Source organism: Somniosus microcephalus, chromosome 1 (assembly GCF_052327205.1).
Source record: "Somniosus microcephalus isolate GS21.2 chromosome 1, FLI_Smic_1.0, whole genome shotgun sequence".
Lineage (NCBI taxonomy): Eukaryota > Metazoa > Chordata > Chondrichthyes > Squaliformes > Somniosidae > Somniosus > Somniosus microcephalus.
This window is the reverse complement of record NC_140987.1, coordinates 254,050,626-254,070,449: the sequence shown is the minus strand read 5'-3', so window position 1 is coordinate 254,070,449 and position 19,824 is coordinate 254,050,626. Positions and strand designations below refer to the sequence as shown.

Sequence of the window (19,824 nt, the reverse complement as noted above, 5' to 3'; positions counted from 1 at the left end):
TGAAGCTCATTGAGCACTCTCTCCCTTAACTTGGGTGGAATTACCACTCGGGATCCACACATCAATGTCCCCTGGCATACTGACAGCTGTTCTCTTCTGGATGAGAATGCTGGCAACAGTGAGTCGCCATGTGTTGGCCATCCCTTCACCGTCAAATCATATACCCGAGACAGTGTCGGATCATTTCGGGTCTCCTTCTCTATATCCGTTTTAGTTACTGGCAAGCGTTCAATTATAGTTGAATAAAATATTTCGACAGGGTCCACTGCTGGTACTTCCTCCGCAGTAGGCAGTGGCAGGCGTGATAGCCCATCAGCGTTTCTGTTGTGTCCGTGTGTTAATAGAGACACTGAAGACAGGAGTAGGTTTCACAGGTGTTTACTGAACAAAGTCTGGAGGGGAACTAACTGATACAACACAATATACAGGCTTATATAGCCCGAGTGGCCATTACCGGCTTTACAGTACACAGGGGGTTCTTAAAGGCACATACACTACAATTCCTCCCCTTTTAGCCAACCAGTACATAATATTTTAAGTAATCATTAATTACATGTTATAAGAAAAATAATCTACACATTGCTGCAGTTAATTAATTATAAGTCAGTCTCTCTGGAGGCTTCCTGACTCGGTCCGGATAACGCCTCGGTGGTGTAGTAGTTTCTGGTGGTGTAGTAGGTTCTTTTGGCAAGGCTGATTCGGCTTGAATGCCAGTGTCGGGTTCATCGGGTTCCAGTATCACCAGATCGGAGGTAGATATGGGTATCTCTACTTCATCATTAGGCGTATAGAGTTGTGGTGTAGGTTGTCCCTTTTTGGATGACTCTATGATTTGGTCAGCATGGCGCCTTATTATGCTTTCTCCGATGTCCACGGTATACATCAACGGTCCTAGTCGTGTGCAGATAGTTCCAGGCTGCCATTTCTCGGTACGGTAGTCCCGGGCCAAAACTTGTTGACCTATCTGGAAGGTTCTAGTTGGCCTTTCATTCATGCCTTGAAATTGCCGGTTCTCCACGTCCTTTCTGATGTTTGGCTTGATCAAATCCAGCCGGCATCTTAGGCTTCTATTGAAGAACATCATGGTGGGAGTTTGGTTTGTAACCATATGTGTTGCATTCCTGTATGCGAACAAGAAGTTATCCACCTTGTGCTGAAGTTTTATGTCTTCATTACCCATGGCCTTTATGGCCTTCTTGAAGGTCTGGACAAACCTTTCAGCCAATCCATTGGTGGTGGGATGGTATGGGGTGGACGTGTAGTGCTTAACCCCATTGTTTTTTAAGAACTTCCTGAATTCTTCGGACACAAATTGCGGTCCATTATCAGAACAGATCTATTCAGGCAGTCCATTCCTGGCAAATATGGTCCTTAATACTGTGATGGTTTTTTCCGTGGTGGTGGAGGACATCTTTATTACCTCCGGCCACTTGGAGTGTGCATCAACTGCGATTAAGAACATTGAGTCCATAAATGGACCAGCAAAGTCGATGTGTACCCTTTGCCAGGGAGATGAGGGCCACTCCCATGGATGTAGAGGGGCTTGTGGTGGAGCGTTTTGGACCTTCTGGCATCCTACGCAGCTCTTGGTCATTTCTTTGATGTCTCCATCGATACCTGGCCACCATACAAACGCCCTAGCTAGGTTCTTCATTTTCACTCCACCCAGATGCCCCTCGTGAAGCTCCTTTAGAACTTTATCCTGGAGTTTGGGTGGAATCACCACTCTGGATCCACACATCAAGGTTCCTCGGCACACTGACAGCTGTTCTCTTCTTTGCGAGAATGCTGGCAACAGTGGTTCGCCATGTGCTGGCCATCCCTTCACTGTTAAATCGTAGACTCGTGAGAGAGTCGGGTCATTTCTAGTTTCCCTTTCAATGGTAGAATTTGTTACTGGTAGACATTCGACTATGGTAGAGTGGAAAATCTCCACTGGGTCTACGGTAGGTGCTTCTTCTACCGTTGGCAACGGTAGTCGCGATAACCCATCAGCATTCCCATGCTGTTTTGATCCTTTGTATTCTATGTTGTATTGGTGTGCCCCTAGAAAAAGCGACCACCTCTGTAGCCTTTGCGCTGTCATAATGGGAACACCCTTTTTAGGATTGAATGTGGAGATGAGGGGTTGATGGTCAGTCAACAAGGTAAATTTTTGTCCGTGTAGGTAATGGTTGAATTTCTTTACTCCCCATACCAGGCTGAGTGCTTCCCTGTCGATTTGGGCATAGTTACGCTCAGCTGAGTTCAATGAGCGTGACGCAAAAGCTATCGGCCGTTCCGAGTCATCAGGGAATTTATGCGATAATACCGCTCCTACGCCGTAAGGGGATGCATCGCACGCCAGTCTGATTGGCAGTGATGGGTTGTAATGAGCCAAAACTTCCTTGGACGTGATTAAGCCTTTGCATTTATGGCAGGCACGTTTACAGTCTTCGCTCCATTTCCAAATTACTCCCGTTTGTAGCAGTTCGTTAAGAGGGTGCAGAACAGTTGACAAGTTTGGTAAAAATTTATGATAGTAATTTATCAATCCCAGGAACGACCTTAATTGTGAGACATTTTCAGGTGCTGGGGCTTTTATGACCGCTTCAATTTTTTCAGGTGACTTATGCAACCCTTCCTTATTAATTATGTGGCCACAATATGATATTTGATTCTGGAAAAATTCGCACTTGGGGCGATTTGCTCGTAGGCCCCGTTCTCTCAGCCTAGTGAGCACCTGCTCCAAATTGGCAAGGTGCTCGTTGTCGTTTTCTCCTGTTACAAGGATGTCGTCTAGGTAGCATTGAGTCCCCGGAATCCCTTGGAGGACTTGCTCCATAGCTCTTTGCCAGATAGCTGGAGCGGCTGCTACTCCGAAAACCAGTCGATTGTACTGGTACAGACCTTTGTGTGTATTTATCATGAGATACTTTTTAGAGGCCTCTTCAACCTCCATCTGTAGATATGCCTGTGCCAAGTCAATTTTGGTGAAACGTTTCCCTCCGGATAGTGAGGCGAAAATATCTTCTATCCTCGGAAGAGGATATTGTACCGTGTGAAGGACCAGGTTTACAGTCACCTTGAAGTCTCCACAGATGCGAATTTTTCTCTGTTCTTCAGATTTATCATTATTCAATGCTTTCTTCATGACTGGGACGATGGGTGTTGCCCACTCGCTCCAATCTATTTTGGATAATACGCCTGCCTTTTCCAAATTCTCCAGCTCTGCCTCGACTGCTGGACGAATTGCGTATGGCACCGGTCTTGCCTTAAAAAACTTGGGAATTGCTGCATCTTCCACTTTTATTGAGGCGGTGATGCCTTTCAAGGTTCCTAGTTTCTCTTGAAACACTTCTTTGGCGTTGGCCAAGATGTCTTTTAATCGTTCAGGTATGACGTCATCATCGTTTTTTTCTTTACTGGTCACCGTCAGTGCCTGGATGGAGTGCCAGTCTAAATGTATTTTCCTGATCCATTCACGTCCCAACAGCGGTGGACCACCATCTTGTAGAACGTATAAATACAACTTTTGTATTTCCTTGCCGAGACCGGAGAAGCAGCAGACCTGCGCGGGAGCAGCCCGAGGCGGGAGAGCTTAAAGGCTTGAGAGGGAGCAGTCAGAGGCACCGAGGCCCACAGCCCCGAGACCGGAGAAGCAGCGGACCTGCGCGGGAGCAGCCCGAGGCGGGAGAGCTTAAAGGCTTGAGAGGGAGCAGTCAGAGGCACCGAGGCCCACAGCCCCGAGACCGGAGAAGCAGCGGACCTGCGCGGGAGCAGCCCGAGGCGGGAGAGCTTAAAGGCTTGAGAGGGAGCAGTCAGAGGCACCGACCAATCCAGGTTCCAGGAGAGAGCTGGTGCAGTCGGGAGAGCAGGAGGCCAGTAACTGCTGGGGCAGTCGGGAGAGCAGGAGGCCAGTAACTGGTGAGTTTAAAAGCTCACCTTTCGCGGGCTTTTTCTTTCACAGCTGGTGCAGTCAGGAGAGCAGGAGGCCAGTAACTCTTATATAGGTGGAGCTGTTGCTAAACCCGAAACACTACAGTGTAGTGTCTCCCACCCTTCCACCTCCTCTAACCTTTTAGGGGTTAGGGGAAGTTGAAAAGGTAGGTTCAATTTATTTTATTTCAGGAGCCTAACCTAGGTGGAAAAGGTTCCAGGACAGGAGGCGGCAGTGAAAATACAACACCAGAAAACAGGTAGGTGACTGGTTGGTGAGTACTTTCACAAACTTATTCTAAGTAGAATTCAATAATTAAGCTAAATCGTAGTAAATAAAAGGGTATTGTAAGGGTTAAGTCATGGAAGGGCAGCTCGGACCTGTGTCATGCTCCTCCTGTGCCATGTGGGAAATCAGGGACACTGTCCCTGACAACTATGTGTGCAGGAAGTGTGTCCAGCTGCAGCTCCTAGCGGACCGCATGGCGGTGCTGGAGCTGCGAATGGACTCACTCTGGAGCATACGCGATGCTGAGGATCTTGTGGCTAGCACATTCAGTGAGTTGGTCACACCGCAGGTAAAGGCTAGCTCAGACAGTAAATGGGTGACCAAAAGGCAGGGTAAAGGCAGGAAGGTAGTGCAGGAGTCACCTGCGGTCATCTCCCTCCAAAACAGGTTTACCGTTTTGGGTACTGTTGGGGGAGATGACTTATCAGGGGAAGGCACCAGCAGCCAGGTTCAGGGCACCATGACTGGCTCTGCTGCACAGAAGGGCGGGAAAAAGAGGGATAGGGCTATAGTGATAGGGGATTCAATTGTAAGGGGGATAGATAGGAGTTTCTGTGGCCGAGACCGAGACTCCAAGATGGTATGTTGCCTCCCTGGTGCAAGGGTCAAGGATGTCTCGGAGCGGGTGCAGAGCATTCTGAAGGGGGAGGGGGATCAGCCAGTTGTCGTGGTACATGTAGGTACCAACGATGTAGGTAAAAAGAGGGAGGAGGTCCTACAAGCTGAATTTAGGGAGTTAGGAGCTAAATTGAAAAGTAGGACCTCAAAGGTAGTAATCTCTGGATTGCTACCAGTGCCACGAGCTAATAAGTTTAGAGAGAGTAAGATAGATAAGCTAAATACGTGGCTTGAGCAGTGGTGCAAGGGAGAGGGATTTAAATTCTTGAGGCATTGGAACCAGTTCTTGGGGAGGAGTGACCTGTACCAAGGGGACGGTCTACACCTGAACTGTGAGGGAGCCGATGTCCTCGGGATAATATTTTCTAGGGCGGTTCGGGAGGATTTAAACTAATTTGGCAGGGGGATGGGAACCTAGGTAGTGGAAAAGAGGGAAGTCATATGAAGTCAGAAATAGATGGTAGAAAGGTGAGAAGCAATAAGCAAAGGAGAGAAACACAAAGGGCCAAACTAATTCATAATGAGAGTGTGAAAAAAGCAAGCCTGAAGGCTTTGTATCTTAATGCTAGAAGCATTAGGAACAAGGTGGATGAATTAGTTGTGGAAATAGAGGTAAACAAGTATGATTTGATTGGGATTACAGAAACGTGGCTGCAGGGTGGGCAAGGCTGGGAACTTAACATCCAGGGATATACAATATTTAGGAAGGATCGGCAAAAAGGTAGGGGAGGTGGGGTAGCATTGCTGGTAAAGGAGGGGATTAATGCAATGGAAAGGAAGGATATTAACTCGGATGAAACGGAATCTGTATGGGTAGAAATGAGAAATAGCAAGGGGAGGAAAACGTTAGTGGGTGTGATATATAGGCCTCCAAATAGTAATATGGAGGTGAGGGAAGGCATAAAAAGGGAAATTAGAGAAGCGTGCGATAAGAGCACAGCTGTCATCATGGGTGACTTTAATTTACATATTGATTGGACTACCCAAATTAGTAAAAATTCTGAGGAGGAGGAATTCCTGGAATGTTTTCGGGACGGTTATCTGGACCAATATGTCGAGGAGCCGACTCGAGATCAGGCCATTTTAGACTGGGTATTGTGCAATGAGAAGGGACTTATCAGCAATCTTCTTGTACGAGGCCCCTTGGGTCAGAGCGATCATAATATGATCGAGCTCTCAGTCGAGATGGAGAGTGAGGAAATTGAATCAGAGACTAAGGTCCAGAACTTAAATAAAGGGAATTACGAGGGTATGAGACGGGAATTGGGTAAGATTGATTGGGTGGTGTTTCTGGGGGGATTGACAGTGGATAGACAATGGCAAGCATTCAAAGATAGAATGGAAGAATTCCAGAACATGTTTATACCGGTTTGGCATAAAAATAAACCTAAAAAGGTGACTCAACCGTGGATAACGAGGGAAATTAGGGACAGCATAAAATCAAAAAAAAGGGCATATCAACTGGCAAAAAAAAGCACCAGACCGGAAGATTGGGGGCAGTACAGGATACAGCAAAAGAGGACAAAGGGATTAATCAGGAAGGGGAAAATAGAATACGAAAGTAAACTTGCAGCAAACATAAAGACAGACTGCAAAAGCTTTTATCGGTATATCAGGAGGAAAAGACTGGTAAAATCCCAAGTCGGTCCCTTGCAGTCCGATTCGGGAGAATATATAATGGAGAATAAGGAAATGGCAGACCAATTAAACTCATACTTTGGTTCTGTATTCACAAAGGAGGACACAAATAACCTCCCAGGAATATCGGCAAACATAGGGACTAATGAGAGGGAGGAGCTGACAGAAATTAGTATCTCTAGGGATATGGTGTTGGGTAAGTTGAGGGGACTGAAGGCCGACAAATCCCCGGGGCCTGATAAACTACATCCTAGGGTACTTAAGGAGGTGGCCCTGGAGATAGCAGATGCTCTAAGGATCATCTTCCGGAACTCCATTGACTCGGGAACAGTACCCGTGGATTGGAGGGTAGCTAATGTTACCCCAATATTTAAAAAGGGGGGTAGAGAGAAAGCAGGGAATTATAGACCAGTAAGCCTTACATCGGTTGTGGGCAGAATGCTAGAGTCCATTATTAAGGATAAAATAGCGGAGCACTTGACAAATGGGGAAAGGATCGGACAGAGTCAACATGGATTTACAAAGGGTAAATCGTGTTTGACTAATCTGCTGGAATTTTTTGAGGAAGTAACTGGTAAAATAGATGGGGGAGAGCCAGTGGATGTGGTGTACCTTGACTTCCAGAAAGCCTTCGATAAGGTTCCACACAAAAGATTATCATGCAAAATTAAGGCTCATGGGATTGGGGGCAAAGTATTAACGTGGATAGAGAACTGGCTGGCGGATAGAAAACAGAGAGTTGGAATAAACGGCTCGTTTTCGGAGTGGCAGGCAGTGACCAGCGGGGTGCCGCAAGGATCTGTCCTGGGACCCCAGCTGTTCACAATATATATAAATGATCTGGATCAGGGAATTGGATGCAATATTTCCAAATTCGCTGACGACACTAAACTAGGAGGAGGGGTGGGCTCTGATGAGGATGTCAGGAGGCTACAGTGCAATTTGGACAGGTTGGGGGAATGGGCGGATACGTGGCAGATGCACTATAATGTGGATAAATGCGAGGTTATCCACTTTGGGGGTAAAAACAGGAGGGTAGATTATTATCTAAATGGCAATAGATTGGGAGATGGGGAAGTGCAGAGGGACCTGGGTGTTCTTGTGCACCAGTCACTGAAGGAGAGCATGCAGGTGCAACAGGCGATTAAGAAGGCAAATGGTATGTTGGCCTTCATATCAAGGGGGTTCGAGTATAGGAATAGGGATACCTTACTACAGCTGTACAAGGTGCTGGTGAGACCGCATCTGGAGTATTGTGTACAGTTTTGGTCGCCCCATCTGCGGAAGGATGTTCTTGCCATGGAAAGAGTGCAACGGCGATTCACCAGGCTGATACCTGGAATGGCGGGAATGACCTACGAAGAGAGATTAAATAGTTTGGGCTTGTACTCACTGGAGTTTAGAAGATTGAGAGGGGATCTCATCGAAACATATAAAATTATGGCAGGCCTGGACAGGCTGAATTCAGAGAGAATGTTTCCAATGGCCGGGGAGCACAGAACCAGGGGCCACAGTCTAAAAATAGCGGGCAAATCATTTAAAACAGAGATGAGGAAGAATTTCTTCACTCAAAGAGTGGTGAGCCTGTGGAATTCCCTGCCACAGAGGGCTGCGAAGGCTAATTCAATAAATATTTTCAAGAGAGAATTGGATATATTTCTGAAGGCTAAGGGGATTAAGGGTTACGGAGAAAAGGCGGGGACGGGGTACTGAACTGGTAAGATCAGCTATGATCTCAGACGAAGATCAGCCATGATCTCATTGAATGGCGGAGCAGGCTCGAAGGGCCGAATGGCCTACTCCTGTTCCTATCTCTATGTTTCTATGTTTCTATACAACAGGCACCCTTATTTTTCCTTTGGGGTATACTTTCTGCCCCGTATATGTTTTCAAGATAATGGATGTGTCTTTTAAAGGTATATGCGGAAATAGCCGCTCGTAATCCCGTCGATTTATGACGGTCAGAGCTGATCCTGTATCTAGCTCCATTTTAACTGGGGACCCTGCTATCGTGAGGGTAACCCAAATGGTCTGGTAATCTTCTTTGGCAATTACATTATGTAATTTGAGACAGCTTAGTCTCTTGTTTTCGGAGTCGCTGTCGCTCTTCTGGTCTTCGGAGCTACTGTCCGTCATCATTTGTACCTTTCTGTACTTTTCTTTATTGATTTTTTTTTTCCTGTCCATGGTTTTTTTTGTCCAGATCGGCATACCCGTGCAATGTGTCCAATCTTTCCGCATTGCCTGCATGCTTTGTCCTTGAACCAGCAGTCCCTCTGGTCATGGGTGGATCTGCCGCAGCGATAACATCTCTCGAAACCCTGTGTCATTTCATGGGTGCCAAAGTCCTGTGTCTTTGGTTGTATCTCTGCAGCTCCTCTTGCGGCTGCTTCGTATGATACAGCCATACTGAAAGCCTTGTCCAGTGTTAAATCTTTTTCAGAAAGCAGTCTTTTCTGTGTCCCTTCACTTAGGAGACCGCAGACGAATTTGTCTCGAAGATAATCTGCTAGTCCTGCCCCGAATTGGCAGTGCTTTGATAGCTTTCTTAATTCGGTGAGGTAATCAGCGTTACTTTCATTCTTGTGTTGATTCCTCTTGAAGAATTTGAATCATTCCGCTATCAGCAGCGGTGTTGGGTTTAAGTGCTCCTGTAGGGTATCAACAATTTCTTTAAAATTCTTGTCCTTTGGTTTGGCTGGAGTGATTAAGTTTCGTAACAGCCCGTATGTCTTTGCGCCCATTAGATTTAGAAGTATTGACGCTTTTTTTTCATTTTCTATTCCATTTGCGGTGCAATATACCTCCACTCTTTCCACATATGTGGTCCAATCCTCTATCTCATTATCAAAAGCATCAACATTGCCAGACTTAGGCATCCTAGGAAAAAAATGGCGCTTCCCGTGCTTTTCTTTCTTTTCTGCAGAAAAGATATGGCGCTTCCCGCGCTTCCCCGCCGCTGCTGCCGATGACAACGCTGTTTCCTGCGGGTTTCCGTTCTTTTGTTCCGTTGGAGACTCGTTCCCGCCGGACTCTATCTCTAGGTCTGAACGCCGACCTGCTCGCAGCGCCGGCCGTCTCCCGAGTGCTCCCTCCCCGTCTGTTACTGCTTGCCTCCGCCTTCGCTGCTTGGCCTAGCTGCAGAGCCAGCCGCTGGAGCCCCAGCCCGACGCCCAGGAAGGATTATTGCAGTACCTGCCACCAGCTTGGCTAGCTGGTGAAACCACAGCTTTTTCTTTCTCTTGATTTTCTTCAACTTTGGACGCCAGAGGAATCGATGTCCTTGAGGTGCTGCCGAATTGCAGGTAAGTCCGTTTCCAATTCGTCGCCACTGTTGTGTCCGTGTGTTAATAGAGACACTGAAGACAGGAGTAGGTTTCACAGGTGTTTACTGAACAAAGTCTGGAGGGGAACTAACTGATACAACACAATATACAGGCTTATATAGCCCGAGTGGCCATTACCGGCATTACAGTATACAGGGGGTTCTTAAAGGCACATACACTACAGTTTCCATGCTGTTTCGTGCCCTTATACTCTATTTCATATTGGTTCGCCCCTAGAAAAAAGGACCATCTTTGTAGCCGTTGCGCAGTCATCACCGGAACGCCCTTCTTTGGATTAAAGATGGAGACAAGTGGTTGGTGATCAGTCAGCAAGGTGAACTTCTGCCCGTGCAGATAGTGGTTGAACTTTTTCACTCCCCACACTAGGCTGAGGGCCTCCCTGTCAATCTGGGCGTAGTTGCGCTCGGCTGAGGTTAGTGACCGAGACGCAAAAGCTACTGGCCTCTCCAAACCGTCCGGGAATTTGTGCAACAGCACCGCTCCAATACCATAGGGTGATGCATCACACGCCAACCGAATTGGTAGTGCTGGGTTGAAATGAGCCAACACCTCTTTTGATGTGATCAATTCTTTGCACTTCTGGAAAGCTCGTTTACATTCGTCATTCAAATTCCATGGTACCCCCGTTTGCAGTAGGGTGTTCAGTGGGTGTAATACTGTAGACAAATTTGGTAAGAACTTATGGTAGTAGTTCACCAGCCTGAGGAATGACCTCAGTTGTGACACATTTTCCGGTGCTGGAGCCTTGACTACTGCCTCAATCTTTTCAGGGGACTTATGTAACCCCTCTTCATCAATAACGTGGCCACAATACGAGATTTGCTTCTGGAAAAACTTGCATTTGTGGCGATTAGCTCGGAGCCCATATTCCTTCAATCTAGTGAGCACCTGCTCCAGGTTGGCGAGGTGATCACTGTCATTTTCGTCCATGACCAGGATGTCGTCCAAATAACACTGGGTCCCTGGAATCCCTTGCAGGACTTGATCCATTGCCCTTTGCCAAATAGCCGGAGCTGATGCTACCCCGAACACCAGCCGGTTGTATTGGTAGAGACCTTTGTGAGTGTTGATTGTGAGGTATTGTTTCGAGGCTTCTTCTACCTCCATTTGCAGGTACGCCTGGGCCAGATCAATCTTAGTGAAGCGTTTTCCTCCAGATAGCGAGGCGAAAATATCTTCAATCCACGGAAGCGGATATTGTACCGTGTGAAGGACTGGGTTCACTGTCACCTTAAAGTCCCCACAGATGCGAACCTTCTTTGGTTCCCCAGGCGTATTACTCAACGACCTCTTCATTACAGGAACGATGGGTGTAGCCCACTCGCTCCAGTCCACTTTGGACAGTACTCCTGAACGTTCCAAACCTTCCAGCTCTGCTTCGACAGCTGGGCGGATCGCATAAGGCACCGGTCTGGCCTTAAAAAACTTTGGGCTTGCATTTTCCTCTATTTTGATCATCGCTGTTATGCCTTTTAGTGTTCCGAGTCCCTCCTGGAACACTTCTTGTGCGTCAGTTAGCATTTTTGACAGTCGTCCAGGTGTGACGTCGTCATCCTTTTTGGCCTCTACCGTCAGTGCTTGTATGGAATGCCAATCTAGCTGTATCTTCCGGATCCATTCACGTCCTAGTAGTGGTGGTCCTCCATCTGGCAATACATATAGGTCCATTTTTGGTGTTTCCTTGCCGTTGTATATCACGTTCACCCTTATATTTCCTTCGGGGTAGACTTTTTACCCCGTGTACGTCTTCAAGACAATCTCTGTATCTCTCAAGGGTATATTTGAGAATAGCCGCTTGTAGTCCCTTCGGTTTATGACTGTTAGGGCTGATCCTGTGTCCAATTCCATTTTCACTTGGACTCCGTCTATCCTGAGCGTGACCCAGATAGTTTGGTGATCCTCCATTTTGATTACATTATGTAGTTTCAGACAACCCAGCTCCTTGCTTCCGGAGTCTGTATCACTTTTCTGTTCGTCTGAACTACTCTCCGTCACCTTATGTACCTTTTTGTACTTCTCCTGTGGAGATTTCTTGCTGCTGGTTTTCTTTCCCGACCTGCAGACTCTTGCTATGTGTCCTGCTTTTCCACACTGTCTGCACACTTGGTTCTTGAACCAACAAACCTTCTGGTCGTGTGTTGTTCTGCCGCAGCGATAACACTTCACTGCTCCATATGACATTTCATTGGTGCCATATTCTTGTGGTCTCCGTTGTATCTCTGCAGCGCCCCGTGCGGCTGCTTCGTGTGATACTGCCATGCTGAAAGCCTTGTCCAGCGTAAGATCCTTTTCTGATAGAAGCCGTTTCTGGGTTCCTTCACTTTGAAGCCCACACACAAACTTGTCCCTTAACGTATCTGCTAGTCCCATTCCAAACTGGCAGTGTTTCGATAGCTTGCGCAGTTCCGTTAAATACTCAGCATTACTTTCGTCTTTATGCTGGTTCCTTTTGTGAAACTTAAATCTTTCTGCTATCAGCAGCGGTGTGGGGTTTAAGTGGTCCTGTAGCACGGTGGCATAGTGGTTAGCAATGTTGCCTCACAGCACCAGGGACCCGGGTTCGAATCCAGCCTCGGGTGACTGTCTGTGTGGAGTTTGCACATTCTCCCCGTGTTTGCGTGGGTTTCCTCCGGGTGCTACGGTTTCCTCCCACAGTCCAAAGATGTGTGGGTTAGGATGATTGGCTATGATAAAAATTGACCCTTAGTGTTAGGGGGATTAAATACGTGGAGTTACGGGGATAGGGTGGGATATGTGTTGGTGTAGGGGTTACGGGGATCGGGTGGGATATGTGTCGGTGCAGGCTCGATGGGCCGAAATGGCCTCTATCTGCACTGTGGGCTTTCTGTGATCTGTGATTGCCACTATGCTTTCAAAATCCTTATCCACTGGCTTCTCTGGGGTTACTAGGTTTCGCAGTAAGCCATACGTTTTTGCACCCATGGAATTCAACAATACCAGTGCTTTCCTGGCATCTGGCACTTCATTCGCCTTGCAGTACACTTCAATGCGTTCAACATATGTCGCCCAATCTTCGACTTCATTGTCGAATGCTGTGACACTGCCACTCTTCGGCATCCCTGGGTGTGGTTAGACTGGCTAAAATGGTGTCTCCCGCGCTCTCCCTTCTTCTCCGCTGGCTCAAAATGGCGTCTCCCGCGCTTCCCTTTCTTCCTGCGCTCGCCCTTCTTCTCCGCTGTGGCTTCAAAAATGGCGTCTCCTGCGCTCTCCCTTCTTCTCCGCTGTGGCTCAAATGGCGTCTCCCGCGCTTCCTTTCTTCCCCCGTGGACGCTGCTCAGCCCTTGAGCACTGGCTGCGCTCTGCGCGTTTTCCTGCGCGCCTCTCTCGTTGACGCCGCTCGGTCCTGAACCCCAGCTGTGCTTTACCCTCTCTCTCTTTTTGTTTTCCGTCGACGCCGCTCGGTCTTTATACCCCGGCTGCGCCCTGTTCGCTTTGCCCTCTCTCTTACCCCGTCGACGCTGCTCGGCCTTTTCTGTGCCGTCGGTCGGCTCCAGCCGCCGCTGTCCGGGAAGGGTCTGCGCTGTACCTCTTGCCAGCCTGTTGCGCTGGATTGTCGTGACTGGAGAACCAAGCCCAGCTCTCAACAGCCTCCCCTGCGATGCTCAATCTCTGCTGGATGACTGGGCGGTTGCTCGTGGTCAACGCCCGTGCTTCTGGCCTCGACTTTCTTCCACTGTCCTCCAGGAGCGAATCCCTGGGAGGAAATGCAGAGTTGCAGGTAGGTTCGAATCTGCCTCGTCGCCACTGTTAAATCCGTGAATCTTGAGGTACGGTGTTCTTCAATAAATAGACGGAGACTGTAGATGAACAATCAACAGGTGTTTACTGGATGAGGGTATTCTAAAAACTAACAGTACAGATCCCTACTCAGGGTTTATATACAGGTGTGGTCACTGCCGGTACCACAGTATACAGGAGCTGTAAAAGTAGTTCTCCTCTTAAAGGTACATACACTACAGAGACAGTTTCTCCTTATTTTCTCTATCAAAAACCTTCATAATTTTGAATACCTCTATCAAATCTCATTTTAACCTTCTCTGCAGAGAACAACCCCAGCTTCTCCAGTCTCTGCACATAATGGAAGTCCTTCATCCCTGGCACCAGTCTAGTAAATCTCCTCTAATTGGACTTCTCCACATCATCCTTGTTTGACCCCAGACACAACAAAGATGCGACTTTATAATGTGTAAGTGATCTACTGAGAGGATGTCAGAATGTAGATCAATTTTATGACAAGCCCACTAGCTTGTCCGTTAACTAATGTTTGCTTATAAACTTAGAGCACCTCCCATTTTCAAGGCAAATGGCTTCCAAATGACAAGGCAACCAACTTTGCACATTCACACAAACCTGAGATCATTGGGCATCTGCAGAATCTACTTTAAGTGGAACTAGGCCTAAACCCCAATTATCTGGAAGAGGTATTGGTATACATAAGGCATTGTGACATATTTTATAAAATAATCCTAAATTGAGTTATAATGTGCTGACTCAGAACAATTTAAACAAAAAACTGCAGAGCTAATCCTTATCATTTCCATTAAACAAAGGTAAGAAAATCCATGTTCATTTAGTTAAAAATATCTCTATTATTGTCAACTGGCGTAATTTCTTTCAAGCCCTTTTTCTAAGTGACTCGCAATATCTGCTTTGGTGTATTAGCGGGTTAAGGTTATTTCCAGGACTGTTCGCTGTGGCTCAGTGGGTAGCACTCTCGCCTGAGTTGGAAGGTTGTAGATTCAAGCCCCACTCCAGAGACGTGAGCACAAAATCTAGGCTGACACACTCAGTGCAAAACCAAGGGAGTGCTGCATTGTCGGAGGTGCCATCTTTCGGATGAGATGTTAAACCGAGGCCTCGTCTGCTCAGGTGAACGTAAAAGATCCCACGGCCACTATTTTGAAGAAGAGCAGGGAAGTTCTCCCCGGTGTCCTGGCCAATGTTTATCCCTAAAACAGATTATCTGGTCATTATCACATTACTGTTTGTGGGAGCTTGCTGTGCGCAAATTGGCTGCTGCGTTTCCGACATTACAACAGTGACCACACTTCAAAAGTACTTCATTGGCTGTAAAGTGCTTTGGGACATCCCGAGGTCGTGAAAGGCGCTATATAAATGCAGCACCTTCCTTCCTTCCTTCCTTCCTTCCCCTTCCCCTTTCCCTTTTCCTTCCTTCCTTCCTTCCTACCAACCTTTTTTTCCCAACCCTTCCTTTTTAAACCTTCCTCCACTTTCCAGCTCAAAGGAAAAAATGTCTTTTACAATTTGTCATTCCTCAACAAGGGAAATTCTCAACCAATTATAATGGCCGGGAATTTGCTCACCTCAACAGGTGGCGGGCAGTGTCAGTGGCAGGTCGCGGCCCCGCTGCTGGCTCCATCCCGCTGCCTAAAATGAACTTATGTTGATAGGGCTTGTTAAGCCTGCCCATGGCGTTTCCCAGTCCATTGATGTCATTCATGAGTGCTGTCAGTGTTCTACAGCATTGAAGTGCTGCAAACACAGACAATGGCCCAGAACTTCGGGTCTCCACGGGTGAGTACGCACGGGGTACTCACCCGTAGGCCCAATGGAAGTGCCGGTTTGCTGCATGCACTGCGCATGCGCGGGAAACCAGCACTTCCGTTCCTCTGAACGAAGGGGTTCAGAGGTCGAATGCGTGTGCGGGGGAGGCTGCGCATGCGCATTGAACTTGTTTTTTTTTTTACAGGCTTCTCCGGGAACGTAAGTCTGCAGAATTTAGAAATATAAAAAGCAGGCATAAGGCCTGCTTTTTACAAGGTAAGTGGGGAATTAATTAAAATTAAAACATTTTTTCCACTGGTTTATTATTTTTAAATACTTTAAAGCAAGGTAAGTTTATTTTTAGCCCCGTTAGAATATAAAATTATTTTTTTCAAAAATTTAAATTATTGTTTAAAATAGTTATTTCATGTAATTTATAGTTTATTTAAAAAATTTGATTTTTAAAAATTTATATGAAGGTTTAGTGCTATTTTGGGGCCGTAGTATTTTTAAGTCTTGACAGCACTTCCTGTCAGACGTATGAATGGAGCATTCCCTGCTCCGATTGGCTGCCCATGGCCCACGTGATCCCAGGGGACGCATCGAACTAACTGCGCCCCTGGGATACGCAAGCACTGCGCGCCGGCAGCTGGACCAGGCCCCGGATCGGAATTCCACGGGGTCCTACAGCTCAACGGCCGGCGCGCAAGGTAAGTGCAGATCGGGGGCTTGCACCCGCGGGAAGCCCCCGACCCAAATTTCTGGGACAATGACTGCACAGAGGTGCAGGGCTGCACCCAGGCTCTCCCATGACTCCCTCCATACGATTATGGAGGGAGTCACAGCACTCAGGGAGGTCCTCTTCCCTTCCCATGGGCGGAGAAGTTCTCCCCAGGAAACCAACACAGCCTGGTTGCACCTTACAGAGGAGGCCACAAGCAGGGATGTCGTCAGAAGGACCTGGATTCAGTGGCGCAAACTTTTCAGTGATCTCATTAGATCACGAAACATTAGTACAAAGCCACACTCACCTTTATCCTGCTGTGCCACTCATCACATCCCCATCACTTTGCCTTCCCTACCCTACTCCTGCACATCCTTACTCACACCAACATACCTTGCACCTCCACTCATCCCTCTCTATCTACATTATCACTTCCCCATCTCACTAGCCACCCCTCACATTCACCCTCAACTAACAACACACAAGAGTAGCCACTTGGGTGTTTTATGCAATGTTCATGTAAAGTTTCTGTTAATGTGCTGTCAAAATTGAAACCTTTATTTTCAACACTTTGCGATCTTGGACAGATTTGTGTGCAACTTTGGAAGTGGCTTAGTGAGTTGCAGTGAATGGTGAGGCATAACGGTACCTCCCGCAATGGTGATGAGTGTGAAAGGAATGGCTTGGGCATTGTAGGGATGCTTTATGGTGGTGGTGTGGGGTGGTGCCAACCTGGCGCATCATGTGGCAGCCAGGGTGTACAGTGTCAAGTGAAGTAAATCTGGCCATGGTGATGCCATCCCTGGTGACCCGGGCCTGCAGCAATTTGGTCGGGTGCTGATGCCCTCTGTCCTGTGCACCATCAGGTGATTGCGGAGAAGGTTGATGTTGTTGGTGCTGCTGGTGTGCCTGGTGTTGGGGCTGATCATGGTGGGATTCTGAGGACCAAGGTGAGACAGTATAACCCGCACCCATGTTGATAGAATAGATGGCAGGTGAAGTAGAGATGACAGAAGCGATCTGTCAATGGTGGGAGAGTTCTTCCAATGAGGTGAGAGTGGATGGCGAATGGAAAGTGGAAAGCCTGCAGAATCTGTGCTGGAAATGGACTGAGGAACAGCTTGTGGCTGAGGAAAGTGAAGATCTGTCAGGTGGGAGCTTCTCCTGTATATTTGAAGCTGTCAAGTAATCAGCTGGAGCAATGGCCATTGAGCTCCCGCCTCAGGTTCACAGACGTGGTCCCCGAGCAGCGAGGACTCCGTGGGCGAGCAGTTAAAGCTAAAAGGTAAGGTTAAAAGCATTATTAAGGGTCTGTCAACAACCCAATAATTGGTTTAATTGGGTCGCCCACCTCTGCAGGTCAGGTCGGGTCAGATCAGAGATTACACATGCACCATTGGGAAAGGCGTGTTGTGGCGACTTGACAGCGGGGTCCCGACCGCTGTCCAAAAAAAATCAAATTTCCCACCCGACCCGCCACTGATCCCGCCTGCTAACTCCCCGGAAAATTCCGGCCAACATGTTTGATGTCAATTGTGTTGAAACAACTAGTTTACACAATTTTTTGTGATATAACCTAAAATTTTCTCCCTTAAATGGGATTACTTTTACCAGGCTGCAAATAACTTGATTGTACTCGCAAGAGAAGATGCAGGAGCCGAACGGATTTTCAGAAACAATGGTCTTAATCTGTTGCTGCAGCTTATTGATGCCAAAAAGCCAGAAATGATGCTTGCTGCAATAAGAACACTTTCAGGCATATGCAGTCGCCACAAGTCACGGGTGAGTATCGACCAATGCCAAATTACATAGAATTAGATAGAATTTTACAGCACAGAAACAGGCCATTCGGCCCAACTGGTCTCTGTCGGTGATTATGCTCCACATGAGCCTCCTCCCAACCTACTTCATCTCACCCTATCAGCATATCCTTCTATTCCTTTCACCCTCATATGCTTCTCTAGCTTCCCCTTAAATGCATCTATACTATTCGCCTCAATCACTCCCTGTGGTAGCGAGTTCCACATTCTCACCACTCTCTGGGTAAAGCAGTATCTCCTGAATTCTCTATTGGATTTATTAGTGACTATCTTATATTTATGGCACCTAGTTTTGGACTCCCCCACAAGTCTATCCTATCAAACACCTTAAAGACCCCTGCTCTTTCCCCATTGCTCTGCAAATTTGTCCCTTCAAGTATTTATCCAATTCCCTTTTGAAAGTTACTATTGAATCTGCTTCCACTGCCCTTTCAGGCAGCGCATTCCATTTTATAACAACTGGCTGCGTACAAAAATTCTCCTGATGTCGCCTCTGTTTTTTGCCAATTACCTTAAATCTGTGTCCTCTGGTTACCGACCCTCCTGCCACTGGAAACAGTTTCTCCCCATTTAATCTATCGAAACCCTTCATAATTTTGAACTAAAAACAGAAAATACTGGAGATATTCAGCAGGTCAGGCAGCATCTGTGAAGAGAGAAACAGAGTTAACGTTTCAGGTCGATGACCTTTCGTCAGAACTGGAAAAAAGCAGGAAAGTATAGTAAGTAGTGTAGACGGGAGCATAAAATTACAAAGAGATGTTAATAGATTCATTGAGTGAGTGAAACTGTGGCAGATAGATTTCAATGCATGTAGTGTGAGGTCATCCATTTTGGACCAAAAAAGGATAGATCAGAGTATTATCTAAATGGTGAAAAGCTAGGAACCGGGGAGGGCCAAATAGATTTAGAGGTCCATGTACACGAATGACTAAAATGTGGTAGTCAGGTACAAAAAAAATCAAAGAGGCGAATAGAATGTTAGCTTTTATATCTAGAGAGCAAGAATATAAAGGGGAGGAAGTTTAGCTACAGATATACAAAGTCCTGGTTAGACCACATCTGGAGCACTGTGTACAGTTTTGGGCATCGCACATTAGAGAGGATATATTGGCCTTGGAAGGGGAGCAGCGCAAATTCACCAGAATGTTACTAGGGCTCCAAGGATGAGATTATGAGGAGAGATTACATAAACTAGGCTTGTATTCCCTGGAATATAAAAGGTTAAGGGATGATTTGATTGAGGTTTTTAGGGTTTTGAAAGGAATTGCTAGGGTAGAGAGGGAAAAACTTTTTCCGCTGGTGGGGGTGTCTTGTACAAGGGGCATAACCTTAAAATCAGAGCCAGGCCATTCAGGAGAGAAGTTGGGAAACATTTCTTCACTCAAAGGGTGGTAGAAGCAATGAACTCTCTCCCACAAAAAGCAGTAGATGCTAGATCAATTAATTTAAAATCTGAGATCGCTACATTTTTTTGCTAGCCAAGGGTGTTAAGAGATATGGAGACAAGGCAGGTGGATGGAGTTGAGATACAGATCAGCCATGATCTCATTGAATGGTGGAACAGGCTGGAGGGGCTGAATGGCCCCCTGTTCCTATGTTCCATTCATGTCTATGTGTGTTCCGTGGCGTTATTGGGAGGGTTGGACACTAAGATTATCGTAATTTTATGTTTGTAGGCACTTGCTGTATTGCATTTTGTGGGCTTGGACAAGATTTGCAGTATCATGGCCCTGGACAATGAGGAGATTGCGTTGGCCACCTCTAGCCTCTTTCAGGCGATCTTAGATAACTTTGGAGGAGAAGACAGTAAGGAACATCGTGGGAAGGATGAAGCTCTGGTGCTGGGTATGTATCAGTGTGTTGGGATTATATTGAAAATGGTGGCCACAGAGACATAGGGGTAGATTTTGCCGAACCTGTCGGGAAGAAGGCAGGACTTCC

General features: G+C 47.0%; 1 protein-coding gene across 3 annotated transcripts in view; it reads left to right on the top strand.

Moving 5' to 3' along the window:
* unc45b (unc-45 myosin chaperone B) overlaps nucleotides 1-19,824 on the top strand; it is a 118,136-nt gene that overhangs the window by 36,508 nt on the left and 61,804 nt on the right. For all 3 annotated transcript variants that reach the window (XM_085992117.1, XM_085992112.1, XM_085992122.1), the window contains exons 6-7: nucleotides 17,675-17,842; nucleotides 19,560-19,728. In XM_085992117.1, the coding sequence (XP_085848243.1) occupies nucleotides 17,675-17,842; nucleotides 19,560-19,728 (337 nt within the window). The remainder of the gene's footprint in view (nucleotides 1-17,674; nucleotides 17,843-19,559; nucleotides 19,729-19,824) is intronic.